Source organism: Triticum urartu, chromosome 7, assembly GCF_003073215.2.
Source record: "Triticum urartu cultivar G1812 chromosome 7, Tu2.1, whole genome shotgun sequence".
NCBI lineage: Eukaryota > Viridiplantae > Streptophyta > Magnoliopsida > Poales > Poaceae > Triticum > Triticum urartu.
In genome coordinates this window covers 718,885,068-718,902,446 of record NC_053028.1, presented here as the reverse complement: position 1 = coordinate 718,902,446, position 17,379 = coordinate 718,885,068, and the positions used below count along the sequence as shown (strand labels likewise).

The following is a 17,379-nucleotide window of genomic DNA, read 5'->3' as shown; positions in this document are numbered from 1 at the left end:
ATGAGCCTTGCAGATTAACCAGGGATTATTGTCTTATATGTTTATATGTGCCTAAGTCCATCTATTATCCAACATCTTGCACCTCTAGTTTCAGTGTTTCACCACCAACTACTCAGAATTTACGTCTGCAAAAACCAAACAAAAATAGGAATATACCATGAGAAATTATTTCTCAATGAACAACTTTGCCCTCCTCCAGTTTTTTTTCAAACAAGTTCCTGTTAGCATTTCTATTCCCAACACACAGCTCCAACCAACAATACTAATATGCGTGGAAATATAATTATCCATTCAGCGGCAGCTATGGTTTGGATATCTTATATCCTATATTTACTAATTGGAAGCACCTTACGAGGCTCCATGTTAATCCTAGAAAACGCTTAATATTAGACGTTAGATCATACTCTTGCGGTCAATATCCGGCTTTCGAGGTTCTACGCTAATCCTAGAAAATGCCTAATATTAGTCATTAGACTATAATCTTGCGGTTAATATTTGATGATAGAAAAGATTTCTATTACTATACGTGTTGGAAAGTCCAAAAAGTTTTAAGTGTTAGAGTTATAATATAAGTCATGTACCCCTTTGTATTTATCTCGTTGTATGAGGGGTTTCCTGCATATGTTCCACGCCTGTACATGTATATATATATCGGCCTATGACCTCATGGGAATACAAGTTGCATATTCCTAACATGGTATCAGAGCTAGGTCAATTTTATAGCACGCGCAACTCGTGCGATTGATCCATCCGATCGATCTCCACCTGATCGATCACCAACCGTTGCATATTCCTAACATTAAGCACTCTATCTCTCTCTCTCTTTTTTTACAATCCACTTTATGTCTCCCTTTTTTTAACTTCACTCTATCTCTCCCTTCATTCTAATGGTGGTAGGTGTTCTAAAAAAATTCGTTAACCCATCAACCAATCAACCATGCGATGCAAGGGTTAACCAAAAATATTATATGTGTCTAATATTTAAGGTCCTATCCAATCAGCCAATGCTTTATTTCTAGATCATGCGACACCTACTGCACGAGGAGGTGGATGGCACTACAAAGTGGAGTGTAGTAGGTGTGCCAAGTGCAGAGCTTTATTGTGTTTTTCTGTCCAAAGAATAACAAAAAGTGCTTGTAGGTGTGCATGCATGCCTCGATGGATGCCACGAAAAGTGATTGACAAGTTGCTAGGCTGAAACTACCAATGTGTTGTGCTAGACTTGCAGACTAGACCACAGTTGCATTTCTAGGTTTTGATTATATTATGGAAAGTAGTACATTTGAAACAAGATCCCGGTCACTGCCTTCACTAAACGAGTACTTTTTTTTTCGAAAATACACAAACTGAGACCATGCAAGGACCAAGCAACAATATTTTATGTGTCTAGTATTTAAGGTTCTATCCAATCAGCTAATGCTTTAATTCTAGATCATGCCTGCTGTACGAGGTGGATGTCACTACAAAGTGGAGTGTAGCAGGTGTGCCAAGTGCAGAGATTTCTTGTGTTTTTTTTCTCGAAAGGATAACAAAAAATGGTTGTACATGTGCCTGCCTGCCTGGATGGAATGCACGAAAAGTGATTGACAAGTTGCTAGGCTGAAACTACCAATGTGCTGGGCTAGACTTGCAGACTGGACCACAGTTGCATTTCCAGATTTTGATTAGATTAAGGAAAGTGCTACATCTGCAGCAAGATTCCGATTAGTGCCTTCACTAAACGAGTATTTTTTTTTGCGAAAATACATAAACTGAACTTTGTATTTCCCGGTTTTGATTAGATTAACGAAAGTGCTACATCTGCAGCAAGATACTGGTTAGTGCCTTCACTAAGCGAGTACTTTTTTTGCGAAAATACATAAACTAAAATTAGTTTCAGATTCAAATACTGAAATCTCGACTTTCATGAGCCTTTGCTATTACTGAGACCATGCAATGACCAAGCAACAATATTATATGTGTCTACTATTTAATGTTCTATCCAATCAGCCAATGCATTATTTCTAGATCATGCGACAGCTGCTTTATGAGGAGGTGGATGGCACTATAGACTTGAGTAGCAGCTGTGGCAAGTGCAGAGCTTTTATCAGGATCTGAACCTCAAATAACCTGAATAAACCAACAGTTAACTCCGAAAAATGAAATCTGCAGCTCGCTTTGTTAGAGCGCAGACAAGGCAGCAACAACTTACCTCTTTGTGTCGCTAGGCGATCTAACTGTGATCGTGGATCTTAAATCGGATGGCTAACGGCTTTCAAAACAGCATTGTTAACTTTCCAACAACAGCTTTGTTGCACTTTACCATCTCTACTAGCTAAGTTCTTCCATCTTTATGGATGGATCTGAGTTATTTCTGAGTGGTTCGAATCCTATGTAAAAATGACTTTTACGCTGGCGGGGTGCAAGGAGGAGAAGTCAGAAATCTCCAGGATGACATTGCCAATGCGACCCATGTCGATCACTGGTAAACATGAAGTTGATCGAAGCACAATCATCATTATAACAAATGATGGTATGATATTCCTTGACAATTAATCAGTATTATGTATGGACTATGGACTTAATAAGGTAGCTAGCACTAGCACTATGTTATACTTGTGGAAACAATAATTTGGGAGAGATGAAGATTTCAAACAAGTGTACACTTCTTGAACATACGGTGGCCACAAGCTGTGCCATGTTCAGTGCAGAAGCAATTGCTGGATGCCTTACTCCCGGGGTGGTTTGCCTAAAAAAACTAAACTAAATAATCCGGGGGTGATACCGGTCATGAATGTCTGTCCATCACGTACGAGGACAAGCAGTGGCTTAGGGCATCTCCAATGAAAACCCGCAAATTTCCTTCCACGTCCGTAGCGCCGCACACATTTCAACCTACATTTGAACCAACCAGACGAATTTCATATGAACACGATGGATTTCATTAAAATTCAAAGATAATTTACATAAAATGGTCGATATTTTGACCCGTTTAACTAATAAACTAAAACAAATCTAAAATCTATACAGGACGACCACCACGTATGTGTGGCCGCCCTGCGTGTCGCATCGTCGCCGTCGTCCATGCCATCATCGTTGTCGCCGTCCCTCCAGGGTCGGTATGTCAGCGAAGGGCCACGTCATCCTTGTCCGACGACTGCCTGCCACTCGCAGAGGAGCTTATCTGCCTCTTGTTGCGCCGTGTGAAGGGCATCCACGTCAACTGCCGACATGGCCTTCGGAATCCTAACGGTGGCCCTGCCGCGAGCGGCGTTCATGGAGTAGTCGCTTAGCGACCACTAGTCGCCGATCTTGGCAAGCTCGCCATCAAGGCAGCAACGGCCCCCCTCTGAGGTGGTCACAGAGTGGTCGACTGCACATGCGGCGGTGAGGTCCGGGTCATTCCAGATCCTTTTCAGCGCCACGTTGCTCTTAGCTTTTGAGGATCCTCCTAATTGTACTTAAGATCAACGTCCCTAAGTCATGTGGCGTCCTTTCCCTCGAATTTCATGATTTGGTTGAACGCGGAGCGGCGACCGACATTGCGCTGGTCATACCTCGTCTTCCGCCACGCCTCGCGCTCCATCTTGGACACCACGACCCGAGGTTCCGTTCAGAGGCGCAGGCGTATCCGCCTCCTCCGGGTTAGTGGAGAATGCGGCTCAGCGCCTTCATGATTGCCAGCGGCAACTCCTCCTTGATTTTGCGGTGTTAGAGGCATGGCGGTGCGGCATACCGTGGCGGGGATACCAGCTCATTCTTTACGCAGCGTCCGATCTGCACGACATGCTTGCGTGAGGGTGGGGGCGATGACGACTCAACCTTGACGCGGGTCCGATCTAGAGACTACGGTTGTACTGGGGCAAGACGGGCTCGTCCTTGGCCGGACAGAGCGGCTGGTTGCACGGCCGTTCGACCTTCACGTGCGCCAGCGATGGTGGCGACGGCCCCATCTAACGGACCGAACTCTCCGTCTGCAGCTTAATCTGACGGTCGAATTCTTCGTCCGTCACCGCAGCCTCCGAGAGGAGGCAGGGCCGCTACTGCGGCGGTTGCTCCAGCTGCTGCTCCGGCCGGTGCTCCTGGGACTGGTCCTCCTCGCTAGAAGAGATGACCATCTCGTCATGGGTAGAGGAGCCAGCCACTGTGGATGCCGAAGGTCCCGGAGAAGATGGTCGCGAGACTAATTACCACCGAAGGAAGAGCTTCCGCTGACGCCGCCTGCCGGCGCATTGCACCATGACTTCGGCATGGCTTCCGCGATCGGAGAGGAGGAAGGGTCGGAGGAGTGCGGCGGTGACGGGAAGGCAGAGGAGTGCAGCGGTGCTGGGGGAGGGGGATTGCGGCTCTCTGCTTCGCCGGAGCATGGCATATAAAGCTGCGGCCAGGCCTTGCGAAGGGGCGGCCAGCCCACTTCAATGCGGTGCAGTGGTCGGGGTCTATTCTTCGCGAAGCTGCGTGTGCATTGCTGCAGCGGCTCCCGAGAGTTCTCGTCGGTTAGCGCCACCCTCCGTCCACATCGCGGCATCAATGCCGGCCACTGCATGCTCAGCGCCAGCATGAATGCGGCACGTTAAGTGGTGCATGCTTTGGAAGGAAGGCGTGGGAGGGATGAGTGCGTTTTTTTTGGTGGGCCAAGACACCATTAATGGGCTTGGGACCGGTCCGGACTCCCTCAAAACCACTCACATTTGTCTCCGGTTTATGGAAGAAATCGCGTCCGGACAGCACCGAGGACCAATATAGACCCGCGTTGGCTGGCTTCCGCGGTCCGGACAGCACGATCGAACGCATGCGGGAGGTTTGCGGATCCGCCTTGAAGATGCCCTTAGCTGTGAATCTTCCACAAGGGCTGCATCCATGTGAGTATTCTCTTTTTTATTCAGGGCCATCCCTATCAGTCTAATCAAGCAACATTAGACAGCAAGCCTCGGACAGGTGCAGAAGGACAGCTTCCGATTGGAATATTCGCTTGAATCTCGAGCGTAACAGTACTATACCCAAGAACCTGCACTTGTGATCTCTATTCACCAGAGCAGCTATCGGGGAGATACCGATATACACTCTGTCTTGAATCACAACTGCAAGTCCTTTGAAATAGTTCATCGAAGTGTCGATCGGCGTGCCAAGGTATGCTGTATCATGCTTTCAGATATATTTTTCCAATCTCTAGCATCATACACAAAGGCGCGCATGCTTATATCAGTGGCAATATATGACATTTGTTGTCATGTCCTTTTTTTTTCTATGCCTACTAGAGTTGGCTGTGTGCAACCTCAATGTCTTTGAGCCTTACATTCTGTTGTCGGAGTGGTGGGAAGAGTTTCTTTCAGTATCTAAAAACATTCTTTACCAGCAACTGATATGTTTGTGTAATCTCGATTGCAGTGCGGGACAAATGACTTCTTTGGTGGATCACGTGGTGAAGTCCTTGAGTGAGTGGTCGTTCCGGATAGCAGTGATTATCAGCCTAGTCGCGCATGTTTACCTCATCCTCTTCGCGGGGATCCGTCGGTACCGACCCTTTGGGTTTCCCCGATTGCTGAGAGGCTTGTTGTGGGTGTCTTACCATCTGACTGACTGGGCTCCTGGATACGTCCTTGGCAACTTGTACCTCGCAGACAAGAATTGCGACAACCTGATTGTTGCATTCTGGGTTCCATTCCTCCTGCTAAACATCCGGCCAGACAACATCAGCGCTTACGCCAGTGAGGACAACAAGCTTTCAAGTCGCGAAATTGTAAGTTTCCTTTTGCAGTTTGCCGGAGCCATCTATGTTTTGTGCAGGCAAGATATTACAGGCACAACGGGAACCTTCCGTACTGCATCCATCATTATGTACGTCTATGGTATCGCTAAGTATTTGGAGAACTTAATTGCACTCCGGAGAGGTGGCTTGAAGAGAATTCAGAAGCGGTTTGAAAAGCAGCAGCAGAAGAAGACGAAGCAGTCAAAGAGCTTCCGTCCCGGTGACCGTGACTGTACAGAAGGTACTCTGTGTTATCAGAAAGCCCGTCTGATTGCTCACGACCTGCTGCTTATCCCGGTGGGTGATCGAGTTGGTCATCGTAGTATATCCTCTTACGGACGCACGGATATAGTCATGGTGGTGGAGATGGAGCTGCAGCTGCTGTACGAGCTCATCTACACCAAGACAGCCGTGGTATTCACATGGCATGGCTATCTCCTCCGTCTGGCCTCGCCGTTCCTCACCACCACTGCCCTCGTGCTCTTTTCTATCCAATGTAGAGAAGGGCTCAACACAAAAAATGTCACTATCACTTTCGCCTTGCTGATTACTACCTTGGTCTTGGATTTAATGTGGCTGGTCATTACTCTGGGGTCAACCTGGACATATGCATACTTGAAGGATAAGCCGGGGCATTGGCTTCACGCTCAAGTTAATTACGGCGGAAGATGGCACCAGCTCCGCCGTATTCTCGTATCTTTGGATCCATGCAGGCTCTTTGTCATGGAGCCAAAGAGGTACAGGAGCTGGCCAGACAAAAACGAGCAGTTCTCGATGTTAAAAATGGGCAGCACCGGTAAGACGGTGCAAGAAGAAATCGACAATCAAAAAAACAATAGGGCCGTTCCGAGGGCATGTCGCCAGGAGAGTCAGAAGTTGATGGAGGAAGCCAAGGATTTGTTGTTCAGCCGGATATGGGAATCGTTGAAGTCAGCAAAGTCGACAGGCCCTGATGGAACGGCCGCCAAGGAACCTTGTCTGCTCCGGAGGGGGAGGATCAGGCCACTAGGTGAAGCTCTGTCATTCGGCCCAGAAATACAAGAGGTCATGCTTAGCTGGCACATGGCCACAGAAATGTTCCTCTTATTCAGCATCAAAAGTGACCAAACATCCAAGCCTGTGTTAGTCTATGAGAAGGCGGTCACGACACTGTCGAACCATCTGATTTTCCTTGCGGCTGAGCGCCCAGAAATGCTGCCGGGACTCGAGGTTGACAGATTGTTCCAATCAACCAAGCATACATTGCAGATGGTATGGGGCAAGAAGCTGGATAAGCCTTCCGCAACACGACAGAGGGACCTGGCCGACATCCTGCGAGAGATCGGGAAGAAGCATCGAAGGAAGCAGGTGATCAGCCCTTGCAACAATTGGATCTATCAATGTCACTGCATGCAGGAAAATAACTGCAACTGGGGCTGTCAATGTCACTGTCACGCAGTGCAGGAGAATCCCTGCAGCTGGAGTCATCAATGTCACTGTCACACAGTGCAAGAGAATCCCTACAACGGCTGGAGTCATCAATGTCACTGTCACACAGTGCAGGACAATCCCTGCAACTGGAGTCATCAATGTCGCTGCAATGGGAGCTGTCAGTGTGATGAGAAAAAGCCACCCAAGGAAAAGGATGACTGCCAAGACCAGGAATTAAATAGTACTATCTTAGATGACCCAACAGTATCAGCCAAGACCAGGAGGATTATCTTAGATGGAATAAGTTTTTCTGAGGCGCTGATACATGTAGCCAAGTTTGGTGAAGAAGATATGTCGGCATGTCTGAACAAAATGGGGGAAACAACCAAGGACAGATTTCTGAAATTGATGCCCGAGTTTGGTGTTGGGAATACACTGGGAGGTAAACTGGACAAACCAGTGATCCTGGACCTCATGTTCGACACATGGGTACGCATGGTCATCCATGCGGCCTTGCTATGCAGCAAAGATTCCCATGAGAAGCAGCTCAGCCGTGGCAGTGAATTCCTTACCACCATATGGATCCTCAAAGAACATGCCGACATCGAGGACCATATTGACTAGGATCAGCTCCTCCTACGTTGGCTCTGAATCTGACCAGCATTGCATCTCTGCTATCTATGTTTTGCTACGCATCTCAGCAGTCATCACTGAATTGTACCCGTGCTCATTTTATTATTCGTTGTACCTGTCCACATTTAGCATAACTATGAGTTCGTTCGGGTAAAATGTATTGAAGATTTTAAATTTCTAGTGGTGTGTTCTACGTTGAATACTGTAACTGTGGTATTATTGAAAAATGCTATAGGAGAGCATTTTTCAACTTCCGTTTGTCCGGTTTTCAGCAAGTTTGAAGCAGTCTATTACGAGAGCATTTTTCATCTTCCGTTTGTCTGCTTTTGATCAAGTTCACAGAAGTTCATTTTTGTTTCGTCGTCCGGCCAACATAAGGGCACCCGCGAGCTGACCGATCTGAAGGGCTAAGTTCCAACAAATGGTATTAGAGCCAAAGGTAACACATCTATAGGCGATGACAACGACGATGGTGCTACGAAGAAACTCAACATGGTCAAGACGGAAAACGGAGCCGTGCTTGCCAGGGTGACATATCTAAGCCGATCCTAATCCAGTTCGCGATGTTGACCGAGACAAACTATGACATATGGGCCATCAACATGAAGCTAATTTTGAAGAATCTCGGGGTATGGTCGGTGATCGATGATGGAGGAAGCTTTGACAATGACAAGGATAAAGGCACCCCGGTGGCCATCTCACAGGCTGTGCCTGATGACGTGATGATGGCTATCTCGGAAAAGGAGGCGACAAAGGGTGGTTGGGAGGCAAACTCCTCCATTGAGGGAATATGTTTCAATATTACTTTACCAAGGCCCCACATCTTCCCCAAAGGAGGGAGACATTGCCAAGAAACACCAGAGAGATGAAGTGATTCAACAATGACCTTATCACCTAGCCATGTTGGAAAAGAAGAGCCTTTGTGCCCTCTAATGCACAACTCCTGAAGATATCTATGTGGTTGAAGGCTCTCAAGAACAACTGCTTCCACACCAGGCTCTGTATTAGACCGCTCACTATCCCAGTCTAATGTTAACCTCTCCAAGTGGATTTTCTCTCCCAGATTTGTTTGGGCTGCTTCTTCTATAGTGTGTATATTTTCAAGGTTATAGACGCCAAGCTCCCTTAGTTCAGTCAAATGCTCTAGCTGACTTGGTTCAAATCCATCGCTTTTTTTATTGACTCTAAATATCTTCAACTCTTCTAAGAGTCTTAGTTTTCCGACATTGATAATATCAGAATGTAACTCATCAGCTGGGGTAAAAAACCGACGCATGTTTACAAGGTTGCTCAACTCTTTGGGCAAATGACAGTATTGGCACCATGACCCTAGACTCAAAATCTTTAAATGATAAAATCTAGAAATGGTAAGTAATATTTTGTCCCTCTCATACTTTGTCCCCAGACTTAGGTACCGTAGATGAACAAGTGCTGAAAAGTTATGTAATATGGACTCCACAGAATACAGTGTTTGATTCAAACGGAGAACACGCAAAGCATTTGCTTCCCTAAACAAATCACCCAGAGTGTTGACAAAACCGTCATCCATTTCTCCAAATAACATCAAAGTGTGCAGTTGTTTAATCTTCAAACTTGTCTTTAGCTTTCTCAGTTGACTCTTGAAATTTTCACGAGACACTGAATCATCCGCAACATCTATGATTATTGACAAGTGACGGATGGACGGCTGAATTTTTACTAATCCCACATTGGAGCGATGTAAACTAAGACATTCATGAGATACAACTTGCAATGCTAAATCATGTAGGAGGTCATGCATGACATAACATAGATGACCATTAGTTTTATCTTCTCTGAAAAAACCATATGTTACCAAATCATTTAAATTGCCCAAACCTATATCTTCAAAAGTTTGGGTTCCATCACCAGACTGCAAGATATCCAGTCCCATCCAAAAGTTGACTAGTAGGGTGCCATTGAATTGAAAATCTTCAGGAAACAATGCAGAATAGGAAAAGCACCGTTGAAGATGAAAAGGGAGATAGTCATAGCTAAGTTTTAAGGCAGGCATAATGTCGTTGACATTTGCCTGCCTCTCCCACTCTCTACTTTCTAGGACCCTTGTCCAATGACGCAAATTAAGATCCTTTCTCAGCAATCTACCAACTGTTTTTGCTGCAAGTGGGGATCCCTTTAGTTTTACCATTATTTTATCTCCAGTCTCAAGCAAAAAATGGTGATCCTTTCTACACTGGTCATCAGCAAAGACAAATGAATGGAACAACTCCCTAAAAAAATCAGTTTCTAAACCTTTCAATTTGATTGGATTGTTGATTGTTCCAACTATCTTTGCTATCGTCGGAAACCGAGTTGTGACAAAAATCATGCTACCCTTTTCAGATGATCTTTTAAGTAACAGCAATAACTTTTTCCAGTCATCCTCATCACTAAACTCCCAAATATCATCCAATACAAGCAAAAACCTTTTAGATTTTAATCTCTGCACAATCAGCTCTTCGGCACTACCACCCTTTTCCCCTTCAACTTGAGGAATATATGTTTTAATCTCCTCTAGCAGCTTATTCAAATTAAACTTGAGCGACACACACGCCCAAATAACAACTTGAAAATGATTTTGAACTTGTTGGGTTTTATGTATGTGTTGTATCAGAGTTGTCTTTCCAATTCCCCCTGGACCGACGATCGGAAGCACAGTTAGATCATTGCCAAGGTATTTACCCATAGTCATGTCATGTATGATGGTATCCATGATATGGTCTCTCCCATACAATTTTGGCTCCACACTTGTACCAGAGGTGATGGGACGATTGATGGGACGACTCTGGTCAATAGTCGGGACTATCACATGGCTACAACTCTGCAGAATCAGTGTAACATCTTTACGCACAGGCCGCAATTGCTCTACAATGTGCCGCATTCTTTCAGAGGCATCAACCCTATTAAACCCCACCATTGGTGTTTCTCTCTGTGGCACACCACAAAGAATAGGCTGGCCAGAATTATCATCACGAACATGTGGGGAAGATGAGCAAGGGAGGAGTTTACCAAGCTTGGGCATGCATCCGCTGACCTCCTGATTGGCGTTTGGTATTGAGGAATTCCTGTATAACCTCTTCGGAGCACGCCGCCAAGCACAACGGCTGACCCGTTGTGTTGCATCTTCTCTTTCTCCAGGATCGCCTGCAGGGTTGGGAGCAGAACAGCAAAATGAGGATACAAATGTCAGCTTGCCGAATGCCGACAGCTTTGATGGCATGACGAGCATTGAGGGCAAGGTCGTGGACGCCGCCCTTGGCATGCTGGTCCGCAGCGTCATATGTGTCGTGGAGCTGGTCGTGGATGCGAAAGTACTCAAGCTCGTCCAACAAGTCCTCGGCACAGTATGCCAAGTCCTGCAGCTTCCCGAGCAGCTCCTCCATGGCATGGCCACTGGTGTGCTTGAGGCCGGCATTTTCAAGGGTGGCCTTCACAAGCAGCAGCTCCATCCTCAGGGCCTCGATGTTGGGACCCAAGTTCCTGGTGGCACCCCAAGCCTCCAGCAGGCCATCAGCAACGGGGGCCAGCGCCTTGCCCACCACCCATTGCGCCGCGCCGAGGAGCGCGTCCATCCACACACGTGCCAATGTATTCAGAATCTGTGATGTAGGAACCTGCAAAAATCAAGAGAAATTAATTAGGGGAATGCAAACCAATTATAGAGGAAATTAGTTAGGTTTGTAAGTCGTAAGAGTAGGGGCAGGAGAGGAATGAATGAAAAACACTTACGCAGGCACAGGAGGGGGAGAGGGGCTGCCGTCTGGCCGTCGCACGTCGTGGAGGCAGTCACCGGCGAGGAGTGTGTGAGAGTTGTGTTGGGTTGTGTTGTTCAGCTCAGGAAGAGAGGGTGCGGATATGGTGCGTTAACTGTCGGAGGAAGAGAAAATATATACGCTCTGTTTGGATGTAGACATTCAAGGGCTTGGCATTGTATTGGCTCCAATGCCAATATCTCAGGACATTGATATTGATCTTCAATTCCAATTTTAGTGTTTGGATGTTCATATATTTGATGCTTGGAATTCAAAGTGAGCACCAATTCCAATTTGTGTTTGGATGGATAGAGCTTGGAATTTCTCACTTTCTTAACATTCACAGTTACTCACACATAAACACATGGAAAGATGCATCAGTTTTAAAAATTGACCAAGGTGTGTACACACATGAAAATTATAATGAAAAATTAATCACTACTAAGCCCTGAAACATAAGCAAGACTACAATTTGGGTCCAATTAACATTTGCAGACTACGTAATTCTAGTTAGCTACTATAACCCTCCTTGCACCGTACCTACATGCCATACGTCAAGCTGAATGGGTTGGCATCAGTTTTAAAATTTGACAAATGTTGAGTGTCACGATATGCCGCAACTGAATGGGTTGGCATTTAGTCGAGCAGCTCATGGGCGTGGCGGCCTTAGTCCACGGCGGGCAGCCGCATGTCTTGGCTGAAGTGGGAGGATTAGGCAGTGGCTGGAGAAGATGCATGGTACGTGCAGAGCAGGTGCAGCTTGAGATGCCGCAGAAGCTTGTGTACCCTGAGGCCTGCAGCGCTCGGCTCCGGGCCACTGGCTCCCGCGCTCGCCATTGCAACACATGGTCGGTTCTGCCAAGAAGGTTGTGCCGTTCATCGAGAAGAGACGGTAAACAACGGCGACATTCAGCGGAGACAGGGATCCCGTGGATGATGTGGTGAGGAACCAGGGGTGGTGGTCAGCGGCAAACTCCATCGATGGCGGTTGCCAGCGGAGAGGTCGCGGATGGACGGAGGAGTGTTTCCGCCGGCCGGAGAGGCAGCACCGGTGGCCTGGACGGCCAAGCCGTCGGTCGGAGAGGCGGCGGCAGGGCGGATTGACCTCGATCTCCTGGCGCTCCGGTTTTTTTCCGCGTGCGAGAACGACGAAGAGATAAGCCAGCCAATGCAACCCAATACGGAGGGTCGGGGCTCTGAATTTGCGAGGGGGTTAGCCGGTGCTCGGGTTGGCCTCTCGATATTGGGATCGAATTCCAGAGACGAATGTCTAGAACATCCAAACGGTGGCATTCGGGACCGACAATGCCAATTCCGAATACAGATGGCAGCCAGCAACACGTCACATGGAGCAGAAATATAAGAACATAAGTGGCTGATCAGCAGTACTAGTAGACATGCATGATGCTCAACATCGATGAGTCAAGGAGTGGGCCTGTAATTAGCAAATACAGGCTGCTAAATTAATTGCAACCACTACGAAGCCTTGGCTCAGTGGTTGGGCATGTGGTTGTGCAGCCTAACGACCCGAGTTCAATTTCTAGAATTGACAGGTGATGCACAGGGGTTTTCCCCCGTTTATTGAGGATCATGTTTGGTCTGTGGTGGAACCACTCACCAAAGAATATCTTGATACTCATTTAAAAAATTTTGAGGACCATGTTTATCTTGGTACTCATACTAAAATGGCCGTATGTATCCCTAGTTGGTGCAGAGGCCGGGGAAGTGAAATTCTCCCCCATTTTTGAGTGAGCGTGTCGCATTTTGTCATAACAATCACATGTGGATACCGAGTCATGAACACCTACCGTCGGCCCCCGCGTCGCCTAGGGTAGGCGACTCGGGCGGCAGCCCCCAACCGCGCCGCCGCCGGCCCCCCCTTCTCCAGCTAATCCCCTCACCGCCGCTGGAGGCCACAACCGGGCGAAGCCCGCGTCGTGGCGGCGGCGGCGGGATCTTCCCCCCGTGGCGCGGCTCTCCTCTCCCGCGGGGCCCCGCGGCTGGCGGCCCGCCTGCGGCTCGGATCCATGGCGGCGGCCATGGCTGATGGCACGCGGCGCTGCTTGGCGGCGGGCGGCGTCGGCGAGATCAGGTGGGCCACTTCCCTGGCTATGTGGATGGCGGGGAGGTGGTGGGCTTCGGCTGCGGCAGCGGTTCCTCACTGGATGTTGGTGGCCATGGTGATGTTCGTCCTCGACCCCGATCTACTCCGATCTGCAGCGGATCCGGCCCTTGGTGGCTTCGGTCACCGTTCTTGGATGCTGGCCTTGCAGATCCGGTGGCTGGAAGGGTTCTGGGGGAATCTCTTGGCCGGCGTGGCGGCCACTCCGTTGGCAGTGCCTTTGGGTGTTGCTTCCCTCGTTGGAGGCTTCGGAGAGGATCTCCTTCCTTCCACCCCTCCCAGGAGCTCAGGTGAAAACCTCAGACCCCCTGTTCCAAGCGACGACGACACCACGGTGGCGTGCTCCTTCCTGAAGGCATTGCTCGGGGGCTGCTCAAGCGGCGGTGGAAGTGGCGGCGGTTCGGTGTCGACACATGCATTCTGGTCAGCTTCATCTTGGAGGCTGCGGCGACGTAGGCGACGCTCGTCTGGTGGAGCTACTGCCGATGGTCGAGGCATCGTTGGCAGTCTGCGTCATCAGGTTCGGGGTGCTCAGGGGGAAACCCCAAATCTGGGTCTTCCGGATCGGATGATGATGGCTTTCTATCGCTTTCCCTTCTGGGGGCATCGTCTTGGAGCAAGTGCTGGCTGGAGGGATGGTGGAGCGGTGTGTCATCCCAAACTTTGATGGCGGTGGAGATCGATGGCATGGCGCTGTGGAGACTCGGCGTCCGACGTGCGGAGATGGGCTCGCGCAGGAGGAGGTTGCTGTCTGGCGTCATGGTGACGTCGATAGCAGAGTGGCCAGACAAGGTAGAAGCCTCAATATGATCTAAGGACCTGTGGAAGATGGCGGCGACGACACACGAATGCGTCTGACCGGATTGTGCCCAAGACCCGGTATGTGGCTCGGCTGGGGCTTCCGAATGAGTTTCGTCTTCCGGCTTTTGATGTTAGGCTTAGGTGAGTGGTTTGGGTAGTGGCCCAGCTAGCACCCCTTCATCATGTTGGATAGGAGTAGCGGCATATGTTGTCAAGATGGTGGGATTCAGGCACATTGTTGTAATACTTTGTAAGGTCCTCGAGAATAATCAATAAAGTGGTTGTATGCATCTCCCAGATGCAGGCCGGGGGTCATCCTCCTTTTCTAAAACGAAAACAAGTACTACTTTACTTCAGAGCTCATACGAATCAGCCGAACTGTGTTTACTTTACTTGCTGTTTCTCATGGAGCTAGTAAAGCGTCCCATGGAGCCAAGCTAATCACTACCGGTATTTAATGGTGAATGTTTGAGCCAAAATCTGAAAGGGCTCAATATCCAGACGGAGGAAATATTAGTTAAGAAAACAAACGATATATGGATATATGGAGCAAAGCCAATCACACCATGCATAGGATCCAATGGAGCAGCACTAAAACCAAACATGAAAGTTATTGGGTGATTGGCATGAGCCACGCACGCATGTGGATGGATCAACTATCCATATATGCAGCCAGACTTAGTTAATTGGCTCCATCCAACACAGATGTCTGCTAGTGTAAAGTATACCCACCCCATGGAGCAGAACTATAGCAACAATACTCGGCTTCAGACCTAACGTACGCCGTGGTCGTCAAGCCATGTGCACATCAACCTGTGTGTGACAGACAGCACGTGACATCGCTAAAGCATCCCGCTGGGTGAAACAAAACAAAGCTCAGATCTCACGCGCCGGCGAAATAACACAATGCACCATCTCTGCGCTGAACTAAACTAACAGCCGCCCCATGACGCAACAACATAAAATACTTTTTTTTTTTGAAATGAAAGGGGTTTCCCCCCGCCCCAACTTTTATTGAAAGCCAAGGCAACAACATAAAATACTTACAACTTGGCTTCAGATCTCGCGCTAGCCTGTGGGTGACCAGTGGCGTACTGGCGTTGCTGTCTTCATGCATGGTTCAGCGTTCCCAGGCGACCTCGATACTGCAGGTTTGGCAAGGTAGAGAGATTATATTATACAGAAATCTGTACTGCCATCCTTACTAGTACGTCAGACCATCAATCATGCATGCTGATCCTAACTAGCTAGGCACTCATATCATATGCATATCCATGTAGTTTAATTGTACGGAGTAATGTAGGAGCTTGATTTCTGTCAAGTTGTGTGTTAAAACTCCACATTCATTTCTGCTGAAACTAATAAAGGCCATGAAACAGAGACGCACCTCTGAGTATACTCTGTAGTGAGTAATTAGCTCCTGGGCCATTTTGTTAAAACTTGCATGTGCCACGGGCATGCATGTGTATGGATCGATTACGTACAGGCATGCAAACTGAACCAAGTAACCCAACCTGCCAGCTAGCTAATTAGCTCCATCCTACATAGCTGTCTGCTACTGTAATTATGTTATGTCCTTTACTTGGTTTATTCGCTCTGTCCAACGTAGCTATCTGCTAACGTAAGTGTAGATTATAAATAACGAGATTCGAAGCATCCTATGGAGCAACACTATAAAAACAATACTCGGCAAAAGAGTGAGGGAAAAAAAGACAAATGGTTGGTGAAGCTCAACTGTTTAAATGGGATTGTGGGCTTTTTAGTTTTTACTCTTTTCAACAGCTTGTAACCATGAGTACTACTTAACTGAAATAACACTAGCTGTTTTTAAACAGGCTGTTCAAGGTGCCTAGATTAAAAGAGTGAGCTCTGTGGTGTAGCTTACATATTTGACGCAAATATAAGTAGTTGTTTTGAATTATTCAAACAGTAAATGCTAATTCGTCGATTTATTGAGGAATGAAACAGTCCCTCGATTATTAACCCCATCAGGATGAGTGATTGAGCAGGACAAACAAAACAAACAGTTTACTAGTACCAGTAGAGTAAATAGTATTCCTTTCATGTAAGTTGTTGCTTACTTCCAGATACTTAATTTAAAGACCATCGTTTCTAATCTGAATCTGTAGGTATGAAATACCATCCTCTCTAATCTGACTGAAAGTACGGTCTGAAAGAAAGAAGAAAAGAACAACAGAGCAGGGGGGATTAACTTTCTACTTCTGATGAATTGTTATACATACAAGTTGGGCATCGTAATTAAGAAGCAAGAAAAATTCAGCTGATTATTGAAGCTAGGAATACAAGCCTGCACTAATCTCGTCCCTGCTCTGCATTCTGTCTCTGTTCTTTCTCTGCACTAATCTCAGCTGATTAGTGAAGCTAGGCATCGCCAGCTTCAACGGAGGCAAGATCTTTCTCTACAACCCGTCGAAACTGCCAGTAAACTGAACAGGAGATGAAGCGCGGCAGATTGATTCGAACAGTAAAACTAATCCATCGAATTTTTTCCCCACAAAAGAAGTTCCGCCGCTAAATTCCACAACAGGATAAGAAAGAAAAGAAATGGAAATCCCACAAGATTCCGCAAAATCTTTAGTGCGCCGGAGCAACTGGAGAGGGGTAGGGGGAAAGATACCTGCGGCGACGGGGAAGCGAGTGCCGCCGGCTGTGGCGGAGTCCACGGAGGACCCATTGGCGCTACGGCGCTGAGAGCCGCGGGTTATCGAGTTATTTTCTCCACTTTTTTACATACAGTTACAAATAAAAGCAACCTTTACTACGGAAAAATCGTTTTGGAGCACGGGGGAGCCCGTTTTGTGCAAAAAAATGGAACTTAGTTTGTCAAGGTTCAAAGAATTTTGCAAATTATAAATCTACTCCCTCCGTCCGGAAATACTTGTCATCAAAATGAA

At 47.5% G+C, this 17,379-nt stretch overlaps 1 protein-coding gene across 2 annotated transcripts; it reads right to left on the bottom strand.

Annotated features, from left to right (window-relative positions):
• Positions 1–2,351: 2,351 nt before the first annotated feature.
• LOC125522043 lies at positions 2,352–17,228 on the bottom strand. 2 transcript variants are annotated; one of them, XM_048687112.1, is made up of 5 exons: positions 17,103–17,228; positions 15,512–15,609; positions 11,519–11,656; positions 10,799–11,403; positions 2,352–2,874 (listed from the first exon to the last, which is right to left on the bottom strand). In XM_048687112.1, the coding sequence occupies exons 4-5, from the start codon at positions 11,359–11,361 to the stop codon at positions 2,709–2,711; spliced, it is 729 nt and encodes a 242-aa protein (XP_048543069.1). In that variant the 5' UTR covers positions 11,362–11,403; positions 11,519–11,656; positions 15,512–15,609; positions 17,103–17,228; the 3' UTR covers positions 2,352–2,708. The 2 variants fall into 2 exon arrangements, 1 of the variants encoding a protein (XP_048543069.1); XR_007289617.1 differs by lacking the exons at positions 10,799–11,403; positions 11,519–11,656 and having other exon boundaries at positions 2,412–2,874.
• Between the last annotated feature and the right edge of the window lie 151 nt (positions 17,229–17,379).

Bases quoted from the DNA above. Each gene is read 5' to 3' on its own strand.
- LOC125522043 (XM_048687112.1), bottom strand. From the start codon at position 11,361: ATGGACGCGCTCCTCGGCGCGGCGCAATGGGTGGTGGGCAAGGCGCTG. The intron at 2,875-10,798 runs GTAAACTCCTCC...GTTCAAATGTAG, and splicing joins CGGATGCATGCCCAAGCTTG to GTTGAAATGTGTGCGGCGCT.